This window comes from Trachypithecus francoisi, unplaced genomic scaffold, assembly GCF_009764315.1.
Source record: "Trachypithecus francoisi isolate TF-2019V2 unplaced genomic scaffold, Tfra_2.0 Lachesis_group1, whole genome shotgun sequence".
In the NCBI taxonomy this organism is placed as follows: Eukaryota; Metazoa; Chordata; class Mammalia; order Primates; family Cercopithecidae; genus Trachypithecus; species Trachypithecus francoisi.
Window position 1 is genome coordinate 84,252,322 of NW_022681454.1, and position 15,474 is coordinate 84,267,795.

Consider the following 15,474-nt stretch of genomic DNA (forward strand, 5'->3'; position numbering starts at 1 on the left):
CAAGCTGGTTGCAGAGAAGTTTGTAAATTTATAAGAAATGGTTGGCTTCTGGATATTTTGAAATTAAAGTCAACTGACGACAGCTAGAACGTGGGATGTGAGAGAAAGGGAGGTGTCAAAGCCGATTCCAAAGTTTTTGATTTGGACACGTAGAAAAATGGAGTTGTCAAGACTGTGCCAGAAGTAGAACAAGGGCATAGATGAGCAATTTGTGTGCAGGTATGGTACCTTTGAGATGTCTATTACATATCAAGTGGAGATGAACCTGAAATTCAGGGATCATGAGTATGTCAATATACATGATATTTAAAGCCAGAAGTCTAAAAAGATTACAGGGGATTAAGTTTGATAGTGAAGGTGTACAAATATTGAGTTTTGATGTCTCCAATGTTAGGAGGTGGCTCCAGAGAGGAGAGGAGGAACCTTTGTCCCAAGAAGACTTAAAAGGAGTGGCTTGTGAAGTAGCAGGAAAACCAAGGGAGTGTGTATAAAATTAAAGTAAAGTGTAAGGGGGGGGGAAGAAAAAATAAAGAAAGGAGGAGGGATTAATTTAGTCAAATGTTCCTGACAGATAAAGAAAGATGAGAACTTAAAATTGATCACTGGATTTGGCAATGTGTACATCTTCACTGATTTTGACTGTTTTGGTGGAGCCGTTTTGGTGTTGTGATAGGTGTGAAAGTCTGATTGAGTGCATTCAAGAGAGAATGGAATAAGATTTTTCTGGGCATTTGTACAAGGAAGCAGAGAAATTGGGATGGTAGAAGGAAGGAGGCAGAAAAATGGGAGAAAGAAAAAATACTTTTAAAGTTGGCAGGAACAATGCTGTACATAAGGAAAAACTCATGGTACTGGCAAAAGGAAGTGGACCCTAGGCATGAAAAACAAATTATTGAGATAGATGATGGAGTGAATAAGAAGAATCAGAGGTACTGTTGATAGTTTGGTTTTTTTCAGAAGTTCAAATATAATAGAGAAGAGAAAGAGAAAAGTTTGCCTTTCGTTTTTCAAGGTTAGACCATAACATGTTTTTCTTTCTTTCTTTCTTTTTTTTTTTCTTCTATTGGGAATAATCTAGTAGAGAATATTTAGCATTAGATTGGAGGAAAGGCATAACTGAAAGAAATATGTCTTTGAGAAAACAAGAGAAGTTTGAATTCAGAGCGCAACTTTACTTTCTTATGCTCTTGGTTAAAAAAAAAAAAAGTACAACATACCGGTGCTGTTATATATTTACATTTTCTTTAGGGTTAGGATGTATCCATTGCATTTGGTGTTTCCTGAAATAGACACTCTAAAGTCTAGATTACAGGATATTAGAAAATTGGTGATATTTGGGTAATACTTCACTGAGTTGTTAGACTTCTTTTAGATGAGAAAATACATCTGATTGCATTTGTATATATCATTAAACATCACTGCCTTATAGTCTATGCCTTTCTTACATATTTCTTCTATAAGCCACAGGTACACAGAATTGAAATCTAGATTAATAGTTCTTGGTATTTGACACACTTTCATTATTGGCCGATACATAGCCTTCTTTTTATACATCCTTTCATCTATTCAATCATTTATTAAAATATAATAAACATACCAGTTAAACCACCAACCAGCACAAAGTGTAGGACTTGGACAAGTTTCATTCTGCTCTGTGGTCTCCTCCATCCTATCTTCCCCACCCAAAGTAACCATGATTTTAAGTCCTTTTAAAATTATTTATTAGTTTTCCTTTGAATGTCATTTTAGGTTGACTTCTTTATTTTAAAAGTTTATTTTAAATATTTAATCATTTTGAACTTGCTATATATAATCTTTTGATGCTTTTAACTTAATTATATACTGCTAAAAACCATTCTTATTGTTGCATGTTGCAATAGATCATTCATTTTGACTGCTGTGTGATATTCCCATTGCATAGAAACCAGCTTATTCATCTGCTCTGTTGGCAGTAGGCTTTTTGCTTGTTTCCAAGATTGTGGTGCTCTGAATATCCTGGCCCAAATTTCCTGCTGTAAATGTGCAAGAGTTTCTTTTGCATATATATCAAGGAATGGATTTTCTGGATCTTAGTGTAAGTGGGAGTTGACAAGATAATGCCAAACTATTTTTCATGATGAGTTTACAAAATCAACTCCCATTTACAGTTTACAATGAACATGACATTCAGGATCCAGATACCCTCTTTAACACAAGATATATATATATATTATATATATATATTATATATATATATATCTTGAAATTGTATTTCTTAAAATGGCATTTTATTGTGAAATGATTTGAATTTTTCTGATTCTCACTATGTTCTAACATGGTTGAATATCTTTTCCAATCTTTATTGGCTATGATAATTTTCTTTCTGTGAATTACTTGTTTTTATTATTTGCCCATATTTTATTTCTGTTGTTGTTCATACTTTATTTATTTGATGGCTGTAATTATTTACAAAGTAGACCAGGATTGATGGATTATATGACATGGGAGGCACTAATCTTTAATGTCTTCTAAGTGAAAGAAATTTCTAGAACTTTATAGTGTTTTCTGCTTTCTCAGTGATATCAATGGATATCTCTCGTCTTTGTTTAGTATTCAGGAAGGCTCGTATATGTATATTTTGTAAATGACAAGCGAAGAGATTTCTTTATGTATTTCATTTAGGATTCCTTGTTGTATCGCTTCAAGTGTCTTCATTTTTGGAGACATGTCACTAGTATTTTGTAAGGTGATGATGGATGTGTGATGTAGGTGGCTGGATAATTAGAAATGTTTCCTCAAGTGCATGGCTGGGAAGGCAATATCGAAAATAAGGATGGACTAGTTTCAAGATCAGCAAAACACCCTAGGCTTTCTCATGATGTAGCAGCAAATTAGACATCATTACTGGAGATGAAATTTCAAAAATGATTCCACCCTTTAACCATATCTGTACTGCTAAAATTAAGTAAATTGGGAAATTATCTGATTCATTGTTAATTGCCTTCCCTCTTTCCCAGCAAGTTAGACTCATTAATTAGATGGAAATATTTCCCTGAATTTGATCTTGCTGGTCTTGGCTCTTTCTTTCCCTAAAACTGTTGAATCATCTTGTTTACCTTACAGACTGTCAACCATATTTTAGGTGTTAAAAAATGTATCCCTACTACCAACAAAGTAGAATTGTAAACTAAAAGATGTCTTTAATGTTTCACAAATGCATACCAAATTATGGGAAGAAATCCTTCCAAGCTCAAAATTATCTGGTTTCCATGTAATTATACTCTTAGTAAGGTTGATTTGAACATCCTAAACTGTTGTATTAGAGGAGGTGTATTTAAGAGTTATTCTTAATTACATAGTGACCATTATTCACTGACAACTGATTTATCAGAGATCTATTACATTTAAAACCTGTGATTGGTCCTGCCAGAGGATACAAATACAAATAAGACACAGTTTCTAAAAATGGGAAATATTTTTAGTTTAACTGCTGTGGAAAGTAATTCTGTTAATTTTTTCTTTTGATGGGTTTTTAAATCACTACTGGGATAATATTAGGAGCGTGATGAAACACAGTTATTCAACGCCTAATACATGTAAGGCGTTGTGCTAGTTTGGGACTTCAAAAAGGATTAAGATTTTGCCTTTGCTATTACAGATAGAAAGACCCAGGCAGTATGCAGTAGTAGGAATAATAGTAAAGGCGTGAAAAGCACTGTGAGAAAATACTTTAGAAACTAATGAACAAAGCAGGAAATGTAGGTATAGCATGTTATATTCTAGATATGAAATCCCACATTTGCTTAAGTAATTAACGATTTATTATTGGTGATGTTATATAGTATAGTAAAGCTAGCACATGCTTTGGAGATCAATACAAGGGGTTTAGAATTCTGGCTCTGTCATACATTTAATCTCTGTGAACTCAGTTTCCAGATCCATAACATTCTCATGAGGATAGCGCCTTTGGAGGGTGTCGTGAAGATTACGTGAAATAGTATATGGGAAGAACCTAATAACCTACCTGGCAAATAATTGTTCTTTAATAAATAGTAATTATTATAACTTTGCTTATTATTCTTTGGAAAATACCCACACCCTGTGAGCATACCTGCCCCTCAATCTGTCCAGTCTTCAACCCCACTGCCACATCCCTAGTCCAAGCTGTTATCACCAACTCTCAACTTGACCAATATAGCAGCCTCTTAGAAGAGCCCTTCTTCTACTTTTGCTTCCCTGTAATATATTGTCAATACCATTGTCAGAATAATTTTATAAAATATATAATCTAATCATATAAACTCCCTTACTTCAAACCCTCAGTGGTCTCCCAGTGATTATGGGATGCAAATCAAACTTCTGACCACAACCTGCAAGTAAAGACAGAGACAGACTGAATTATCAGAAGAAGAAAGCTCCAGGAAAAAAACATAGGAAAAACGACTAACCTTTGGGTTCTCTAAGGCTGCCATAACAAAGTACCACAGACTGGGTGGCTTAAACAATAGGAAATTAATTTTTCACAATTCTGGAGAAAACAAAGTGTAGGCAAAATTGGTTTCTTCTAAGTCCTCTCTCCTTGGCTTATATATGGCCATCTTCTCTCCATGTTCACATTGTTTCTGCTATGTGTGTGTGTGTGTGTGTGTGTGTGTATGTGTGTCGTAATCTACACTTCTGATATGGTCACAGTCATATTGGATTAGGGCCCACCCTAGTGACCTCATTTTAACTTTAGTGTCTCTTTAAAAAGTGTATTTCCAAATATGGTCACATTCTGAGGTACCAAGAATTAAGACTTCATCATAGGAATTTGGAGGGAATACAATTTAGTTCATAACAATACTCTATGTAGCTCCCCATCTTTTACTGATATATTTACAACTTATTTTCCATGTAGTTTTAACTACAGTCACCATAGCATATATTATAAGTGTGTTGCTTAAAACATGCCACTTTTTAGAATACGAGTTCGGGGGTAGGTGTTCTATCCACTGTACCCTGGTTTTCATTCTATCTTTATGACTTTTATTTCTCATCATTCTGTCCCTCCCTTGCTTTGCTTCAGCCCCACTGGCCCCCTTTCTAGTCCCTGAATACACTCAGCCCTTTTCCTGTCTTTGATCTTGTCCTCTTGCAGTTCTCTCTGCCTGGAATCCAGCTTCCCAAGCTCTTGCAATGTCTCATGCTCATTCTCCAAGTTTGAGTTACACTGCATGTTCTCACTCATAGGTGGGAACTGAACAATGAGATCACTTGGACTCGGGAAGGGGAACATCACACATCGGGGCCTATCATGGGGAGGGGGGAGGGGGGAAGGATTGCATTGGGAGTTATACCTGATATAAATGACGAATTGATGGGTGCTGACGAGTTGATGGGTGCAGCACACCAGCATGGCACAAGTATACATATGTAACAAACCTGCACGTTATGCACATGTACCCTAGAACTTAAAGTATAATAAAATAAATAAATAAATAAATAAATAAATAAATAAAAAGTCACTGCTTTGAAGAAGCAGCTGTGACTGCAAATCAGGAATAGCCTTCCCAGTCTCTCACTCTCTTACCATTCTGTATTTTTCCTCTTAGAAATGATAGCATTCTGTTATTTAGTTTATCATTTTACTACTGTATTCATACTCTGACTGCCCCAATGGCGTATTAGCTCTTTGAGGCAGGGAATTCCTGAGTCTTGTTTACCAATGTAACATCAGAGCCTAGCAGGGAACCCAACACACAACTGGCACTCATTCAATAAATGTTTATTGAATGAATGTCTGAAGGAAATCCCTTTACCAATCAAATGTTTTAGGATCTCACTCGGTCTCAAAGATACATAGGAACATATAAGGCAAATACTGAATCATGAATGTCACAAATACTAAGGTTATAATTTTCAACACAAAACATTATTCAAGAATCATTGAGAAAGTAGCGTGTTATGCAAGAATTGGTAAATGTTCATTCTTATCACGGAATCATTGTAACTATAGAACTACAAGAATTAGCATACACCCACACAATTTAAAATAAATGTATAAGGAAAAATATCATTGGCCTAATTCTTTTCTCTCCTAGACTCCTCGCTCCCCTGAAATACCTATGATATTAATATTTTATAGCACACAGTGTTGTAAATACTATCCTAGAAAACAGATGAACACTGTAAAATAGAGTAAAGTGAACAGCCTCAGCTAGGAACTTGTTAGAAATGCAAATTGTGAGGCCACCCCTTATGCCTAGTACTAAATCAGCATATCCAGGTGTGGAGTTCAACAATCTGTGTTTTAACAGATATATCAGAACCACTTCCCTAAACCGATCATCAAAGTAACTTTTGATTTCTCAAGAATCTTGTCAAATAGTCTAGTTGTCAGGACATAACCAACCTTAATTATTTGAGTAACTTATCACCACTTGCCCTGACTTGCCATGACATAGTGTTTCTGCTTTTTAATACTCTGGCAATTGTCCTTAAGAAACTAACATAGTGATTTGTTTCACTGTTGAACCTGTTTGAGTGAAATTGCTATCTTCTAGGGTTCAGCACATATTACCTGCTTCCTGGACTACCTAACTATTCCTGGAACGGTTTGACGTTAATGAGCTTATTACTATCATGTTTTGCTGTTGTTTTCTCCAATTTTCATTCAAATAAAAATCTAATTAACTTTTCTGCTTTCCATAGATGTAGTCTTGAAAAAATTAAATCTCATAATAGAGAAGCCTGATCCAGACTTTTTCTCTTACTATACTGCCTAAGGCTTTATTTTTCTTAGGATACTTATTCAATAAGGAATCTTCTCATTCTCCCTCGAGTTACCTTTCTTTGTGTGGATCAATCTTTATTCTTTAGAAGAAGAAAGATTCAGATTCATTTTTATGGGGATAACTTTAGAACTGGGGCATTAAGTAATACCAATTTCTCTTTGCCTTTTTTTTTTTTTTTGGCATGAATCCCATTTCCCAAGCAAGAATCCAAGTGAGAGATTATTTCATCTTTATAGCAGATGTCATTCTTCCTACGGAATATCTAGCCTCTGGCTATACAGTATTATAAACCATTGTTTAAGGAAGTTATGTTCAAGGGGCAACAACTTTTATATTTTTGTTTGTATTAAAATGCTATATTATACATAATAATGACTATTGTCATTATTGAGCACATTATATTCTAGAGACTGGGAAAATGATTTACAAGTATTATCTCAATTAATACTCATTAATATCTTTACCTATGGGGATATATGACTTGAAGATAATATTACTAGAAGATGTTAGAACCAAATGTGAACTCCAAACTTTCTGATTTTAAACTTCATGCTAAACTCAGATTGTGCTAAACCCAGATTGTGTTCCCTTGTCTAAAATCTGTGTTAGCCATATTGTCATTATGCTCCCACATTTCTCTTCTGCCAAAACACCTATGTGCTTCTTCATGAATTAGTCTTATTTAGATACAGGAAAGAGTCTCAATAGGGGCCATTGTCAGAAGCAAAGGGAACCTCACAAGGAATGAGTACTTTCATGAGAGAGTCGCTTTGCTGAGCATCTTATTTCAGCAATTTCATTTGATCGCTATCAAAATCTTGCCTGATGGTTGTGGTTGCTACTATTGAGGAGTTAAATAACTTGCACACGTTTGTACAGTTAGTAGGTGGCAGAGCATAAGTAGCTGTTACTTATAAAAAAGTTTGTCTTTGATCCCAGTCAGCAGTGGATGGTGTGCCTGTTGATAAAGGTGACATTTTTTACATTTTTTAAAAAATTATTTTTAAAATTATTTACTGGTATCCTCAACTCTCCAAGGATATAGTCCTTATGGCTGTTATGGTTTTTCTCTTCTTTGCTCCTGTGGCCACACTTCCTCTTTTTAACAGCTCACTTCTTTATAGAGGCCAATCAGATGATGGACTATAAAATATCACAAAGGTTAAAAACTTTTGTGTCTCTGCATTGCCTGTTGCAACAGTGTCCAGGGGTGATGTATATTTAAGAAAGGTTCCTGGTAAGTAATTAGGATTTCTTTTTGCCTGTAAGTAAACACTGCTTTCTGGTTTTGTTGTGCTTTGGTCTACATTTTTTTTGTAGAGATTCATTATGTCACTGAAAATTTAAGATGCTTGTAGAAACATGACATATCATATCTATATTTACTCTGTAATTAACCATCCAAGCCTGTAAAATTGGTAATTATTTTTTCACACTTATTCACTTCATACCCGCTAGGTCCTGTTACAGAAGTGAAAACTGACATATATGTCACCAGCTTCGGACCTGTTTCTGATGTTGAAATGGTAGGTATTTTCAAAGTTTAATTTACCTTTTGAGACTTGAAGAAAACATGTAGAAAAGAGGGCAATTAATATTTATTTCATTGTCAATCACGCAAAGCCAGAAACCCAAAGAACCCCTAATTAAACTTAAAAATGTATAAAGAGTAAGACATTGAATCTCTTTCAATTTGCATTTCAGTTGTAACATTTGAGTGCTTGTTGATTTAAGGTCATTCTAAACAAAGAGAAGAACTTTCCTATTACTGGTTCCTATAGCACAACCTGGGGTGTAGCTTTTTTCCTTCCTTCCTTCCTTCCTTCCTTCCTTCCTTCCTTCCTTCCTTCCTCCCTTCCTTCCTTCCTTCTTTCCTTCCTTCCTTTCTTGCCCTTCTTCCTGCCTTCCTTCCAGATGGAATTTCGCTCTTGTTGCCCAGGCTGGAGTACAATGGCGCAGTTTCTGCTCACTGCAACCTCCACCTCCTAGGTTCAGGTGATTCTCCTGCCTCAACCTCCTGAGTAGCTAGGATTGCAGGCGTGCACCACCACACCCAGCTAATTCTGTGTTTTTAGTAGAGACAGGGTGTCTCCATGTTGGTCAGGCTGGTCTCGTACTTATGAGCTCAGGTGATCCTTTTGCCTCAGTCTTCCAAAGTGCTGGGATTACAGGCATGAGCCACCGTGCCAGGCTGTTTTTTCTTTAGGAAACTATTGAGGGGGAGAAAATTAGAGATGATAATTAGTTTCAGTATGAACTAGTTGTGTATACTATTTTGTAGTTTTCATTGTATTTAGTATTTCATGTTGATCTAATTGCTTGCTGCCCATCCCAGCCCTTCTCCCTCCTTCTCACTCATGTTTAAGAGCTTAGAATACCAAGCACTGGTCAGGAAGAATTCATTCATACAGTTGTGCTATCTTATATAAAATATACTTAGTTTGCATGACAAAAAACTTACTTTAGTTTATTCCTTGATCTAAAGCTCCTAGTAATTTGAAACCCTTGAGTTATTTGACTAATTTTAATAAACTTTGTGAAAATAAAATATCTTTTACACGTATTACTTTGTCGTTAAAATGCCTACAATCACATGATTAATTATGCATGATACTTTTTACACATTCACTGATTTTTGCTATCTGGTCTAAAGTAAAACACAACTGTAACTACCTGGTACTGGTGGTTTTCTTAAATTATAGCAAATGTATTATTAGATGATGAGTATGTGTGGTAATGTATTTATCTTATGAATGCAGAAGATGAAGGCATCAGGATGGATAAAAGTTACTCTAATTGCTGAGAATCTTTTTGCTCCATTGATTCAAGATCATTCCTGCTCCTTTTAATTTTATTTGCAGTGGTCTTTTTTATGAGCATGAAGGAGGACAGAATGTAATGCATTATTTTCACATACTTATGTGTAGTCATTTGTGACTTAAATATGTTCCAACATAATTGCCCTAGGAATATACAATGGATGTGTTCTTCAGACAGACATGGATTGACAAAAGACTAAAATATGATGGTCCCATTGAAATTTTGAGATTGAACAATATGATGGTAACAAAAGTATGGACCCCTGATACTTTCTTCAGGAATGGAAAGAAATCTGTCTCACATAATATGACAGCTCCAAATAAGCTTTTTAGAATTATGAGAAATGGTACTATTTTATACACAATGAGGTAATCATTTTTTTTTACTTCTTCCCTTTCTTTTTTATTCTTTTCGTTCCTTCCTTCCTTCTTTCCTTCCTTCCTTCTTTCCTTCCTGCCTTCCTTCCTTCCTCCCTCCCTCCTTCCCTATCTTCCTTTTCTTCCCTCCTTTCTTCCTTCCTTCCTCCTTCTCTCCCTTCCTTCCTATTTTAGAATCTAAAATCATAATTATTTTTTTAAAAGGGTTGATTTTATGTAATTGCATTTTTCATCATAGACTCACCATAAGTGCGGAGTGTCCCATGAGATTGGTGGATTTTCCTATGGATGGTCATGCATGCCCTTTGAAATTCGGGAGTTGTAAGTTATAATAAAAATTTTGTTAGAATTTATGATTACCTTATGCAAGCTGATATTTACATATGTATTTTATTTTTCATAATCCAACATTTAAGTCATGGTCCATAACAAAAACTGCCCGGTTTTATTTCTGGAAATTTCATTAACTATTATTTTATAATAAAGAAATAAAAACAACCTCCTTTCCCCACAACAAACAAAAACCTATTTATACAGATAATCTAAGTACTCTTGGTCACAATTGACTGGTGATCAGTGGTGACATTTAGGGACCTCTGAACTCTACATGTTGGTAGTGTTACACAGAAAGTACAAATTATATAGATAAATATATATATATAATTTATTTAATTATAATATATATCATTTTGGAGAGATAGATGATTGATAGATAGATAGATAGATAGATAGATAGATAGATAGATAGATATTCTATTGTAAGCAGAGTCCTTCATAGCCAACTTGGAGGAAGTTCTGAAAAGGTTCAGAGCTTCCTGACATCGTATAGGTTGAAATGACAGAAGCAAGCACTGCTAGTATAACAGTGACTGAAGCATAGCAAAAGCATGGTAGGGGTGTGGTCTGAGATAATATAATACCTTATATACCACATTAAGGAGTTTGCATTCTATCTAAAAGCTATGGGAAGCCTTTCAAAGGTTTGATGAAACAATGTAGCTTTCTTTGACATTTTACAGTTCCAATTCTACTTTTTTAGAATGGGTGGTAGAGAGACTGGAGTGGAAGCAGCAGAGAAATGGAGGCTGTTGTTTTAGTACAAGCAAATATGGCCGTGGCTTAGACTAGGATGGTACAGGGGAGAAACTGTGAAATAGATATGTTTGGGAAATTTTGTAGAAATGAAGGCAACAGGATGAGATGAGTGGATAGAAAATAATATGAGATTCCTTCCCTTAAGGTCCCTTCTCTGAGATGGCAGCAAAATGTGATTGCCTTTTCTAAGGTCTGCCTCACATTTTCAATTCAATCAGAATCTACCAAAAATAGATGCTGGCTTTTACTATTGCTTCAGATTCTTAGCTGCACTGATTGTGAAACTGTTGCCTGCTGTTATCATCGCTCATTGCTTAACTTAATGAGAATCGACAGTCACTATTCTTTTTATAACCCCTAGTAATCACAATATTCAGTGGGCTAACTTGAAGCCAGGGGAAGTAATATGTTCTCTTACCAATAATTTAATGAGAGAAGATAAAGGCAGAAAAATACATAGACAGTGTGATCTCATTGGGGGCAGAATTAAAATCCATTGGTACCGTAATCATTTAAATTTTACGCAAATTAGTTCTCACGTAGAGGAAGTCCTTCTCACTCCCCGCATCCCAACCTCTAGTTCTCAGAAAAAGCTCTCTTCAGAAGGACTTGAACATAGTTAGTGTTCAATCAGAGTTGGTATAAAATAAAGAAATTGCACATTGAAAGCGGATGTTTTTGGATTGGGTATTAAAAAGAGAGGCACACCATACTCAGCAGGTAAAGATTTTTAATTACTTTGGAAAGAGGGAAAAATAACACTATTTAAACCCCCACGCTTACAATTCAGAGGAATTAGAAAAACCAGGAAAGAAAAAGGTCATTCTAGCAACGTAAGAGTAGCCAAGGGAAGGATACTTAATTTGCAATATCATAGACAAGAACATAGTATACAGAGGCTGTAACAGTTTACTGAAGCGTGAATATATTTCTGGAGATAAAGGCTGACAGATAATATAACTGAATGATGCTAAAATGACAACACAAGCCTCATTGTTTTGTAAGGTGCTCATAAGTGTCAACTTATTTCATAGAATGAAATGATTCCATTGAGAAGCTACTATGCTATAGCCATTTTACCATGGTTTGGAGGGAGGTTGGCCCACAATCCATTTTGGTTCTTTTGAATTTTCTTGTGTGTGAGCCAAGCTGTCCGTTATGGGTAGACTGGTAAGCAAGCAGCTGGTCTCCATTTGAACAGAGTGCCAAATAATAGAAATTGGCTTAAATTGCCACTGGGAGAGATTTGTTGAAGATGGAAGGGGAAATGTCCTGATTGTAAGAAATTAAAGGTAGTGGAATTGGTTGTGTAATTGTATTCCCTGGACAGCTTTACAAAAAACATAGCCAGTTGTCACTGTACAATGGTCGCCAAACGCAGTGGATATTGCCCAGAGGCAGAGTTTGGAAGAGGTGACCCCAGGGGAACTCTCCTAACAGTAGAATTTGTTTGGTTTTGTTATTGTATTATTACAGGCAGCATATGGTACGTTTCTAAATAGCAGAACTGTGTGAGGATGGTATTGGTCAAGCACTGGAAGTGAGTTAGAAGTGAAAGAAGTAAGAGCTTGACAGTACAGTTTTGGTAGTTTAATATATCTGCTTTTGAACTGTTTATCCTACTAGCGTGGACACACATCCAAGTGTATTGGTGCATATGTTGCATTTTAGATGCCTCAGTTTTAATATCTCCTCCTCCAATTATTTGACATAAAAAATAAATGCTGTTGAGCTGCAAGGGTATTTACTTAATCTCTAGTTTTCTAAGTCTTAAACATGTTTGACTAAATTATAGTGAACATTGTTTTCCTTTATTCCATCTTTCTTGAACAAGTACTGTTTTTCAGTGTTGACCACTGATGTGGATGAAAAAGGAGCATTGACTCTAACCACATTCTGTGCTCTCTTTTAGATGCCTATCCAAAGAGTGAGATGATCTACACCTGGACAAAAGGTCCTGAGAAATCAGTTGAAGTTCCGAAGGAGTCTTCCAGCTTAGTTCAATATGATTTGATTGGGCAAACCGTATCAAGTGAAACCATCAAATCGATTACGGGTGAGATGTGTAATAATTAAAGCCGATATGCTACTTGGTGTTAGCAATAGAGTTTTTTCCTGACTTTTTCGTTGAAATAGTTATTTATTTTTTTCAGGAGAACAACAAACATTTTTCAGAAATAGAGTTGATGTATGAGTTACAGCTCATAATTTCTTTATATTTATAATCTTACTTTAGTTTAAAATAAATTCTGATTTAGTAAGATGCTAAAAGTGAGTTGGTTTTCTCATTTAGAAATGAAAGCCAGTAATCAAATATGTTAAAATTATTTTCACAAAATTATGTGGTAGGAAGTCTGATCTTCTTTTTTGTCTTTGCTTTGTTTTTGGTTTTGGTTTTTGATGATTTTGTGGAGCTTTCCAAAAATTTTATTTTATCTTGCCCAATTTTATGGTGTCACCTTCTCTCATTTTCTGAAAGTAAACAAAAATCTCAAGCTTAATTACAAAGTATATTATGGGTGTACATTAAAGTTATTTCATGAGTCGGGGGGATGTTTATTATTGATGATTCTTGGTCTCTCTTTTCTTTTGGAATGTGAATAGAAAGAATTACAGAATTTAGTTTTTAATCATTTTTAGTGGAAAAATTAGCTGATTATTGCTTGTTCTAAGACTGTTCCTTACATATACATGTCACCAGAAAAAAAAATTTTTGATGATAGTTATCTTAGTTTGTTTGGGCCATCGTAACAAAACAACACAAACAGGATGGCTCATAAACAACAGAAATTTACTTCTCACAGTTCAGGAGGCTGACAAGTCTAAGATGAGGTGCTATCAGATTCAGAGTTCAATGAGGACCTATTTGTTTGTTCACAGAATAGTACCTTCTATGAATAAGTCCTCACATGGGGACCCCCAAGGTTTAGGGAGTGGGTGCTCACACTGGGGCCTCTTTTATAAAGGCACTAATTCTATTCATAAAGACTCCACCATCATGGTTTAATCACCCCAAAGCCAACCTCTTATCATTACATTGGCTATTATGTTTCAACATTTGAACTTTGAGGACCACAAACATGTAGACCATAGCAATAGTTAAACTTTATTCAGCAATTACCATCTGACAGGCACCCTTCTAAATTCTTTCCATGTATTTTTTCTCATAACCATCCCATGAAGTGGATACTATCATAACATTTATTTTATACATGAGAAAGGTTTACGTACAATGTATTTGCCTAAGTCATATAGCTAATAACTGGCAAAACCAAATTTCAAATCTAAGTGTTATGACTTCTCAGTTTGTGTTCTTAAAAAGGTGTTGACTGAGAGATAAAATGCTAAGATTGCATTAGTAGAAAACGAGTAGTTTTAAGATCTGGAGTAAAGATGTGAGATAATGAAGTTTTTGCTTCTGTTTTAAGAAAAAATGGATAAAGCACTGTTGTGAAGGGATGATGAAGCTAAAATAGTCAAACTCAGAGACAGTGATAGGAATGGTGGTAATCAGGGGCCTCCGGGAGGAGGAAACAGGGAGACATTAGTCAAAGGCCATAGTATTTCTGTTATATAAGGTGAATAAATCCTAGATATCTACTGTATAGCAGAGTGCATATAGTGAACAGTACTGTATTGTCTACTTAAAAATTTGCCGAAAGAATAGATCTCAAATGTTCTTGTCAGAGAAGGTAATAAATAAGAAGGAGGGAACATTTGGGGGTGATGTATATGTTTGTGGCATAGATTGTGGTGATAGATTAACGAGTGTATACTTATCTCCAAACTCATTAAGTTGTATACATTAATATGTACAGCTTTTTGTATGTCAATCATACCTCAAAAATTGGTTAAAAATTAAACATAAATAAGATAAAATGGAAATTTATTATGGATAAATAAAATTAATACATAAGCCTTTGTTTTAAAAAAGGAATTTAGCCCACTGTCTCTTCTATTAAAACTGCTTTGTATAAGTCACAGTAAATTTTCATTACTTTTATCTTTATGACACCTGTCATGACTGTTATCATTTTGAGGAAACCTTCTTCACATCAGTCATGAAACAATACAGTAGCTTTCTAAGAGGGCACTTTGCCTCTCATCTGTCCAAGAAAATATATTTTTGGAAGGGCATTTATTTTCTAGTCTGCAAGTGGGATTTGGAACACAACTGGTGGGATGTGAGGTTTCTGAATGCTGGCCTCACGGTTTGTGAATAAGGCCACTACTTCCTAGGTAACTTTTTTGACATATTATTTTCAGATGTAATAGCAAAAATACTTATCAACAGCTACCAGAAATCAGGTTTTTGTCTAAATGCCAGTAAAACATGCTTGAACTCAGGAGTGTCATATATACCTGTCTGTTATACACGTCTATATTTTTCTTCATGTAAAGAACATTTAGAAATTCACCTCTTTCCT

The 15,474-nt window shown here is 35.1% G+C and overlaps 1 protein-coding gene across 1 annotated transcript in view; it reads left to right on the top strand.

Annotated features, from left to right (window-relative positions):
- Positions 1-15,474, top strand: part of GABRA4 (gamma-aminobutyric acid type A receptor subunit alpha4) — a 68,939-nt gene that overhangs the window by 7,471 nt on the left and 45,994 nt on the right. The window contains exons 3-6 of the mRNA XM_033214762.1: positions 8,214-8,281; positions 9,723-9,943; positions 10,191-10,273; positions 12,960-13,103. Of these exons, the coding sequence (XP_033070653.1) occupies positions 8,214-8,281; positions 9,723-9,943; positions 10,191-10,273; positions 12,960-13,103 (516 nt within the window). The remainder of the gene's footprint in view (positions 1-8,213; positions 8,282-9,722; positions 9,944-10,190; positions 10,274-12,959; positions 13,104-15,474) is intronic.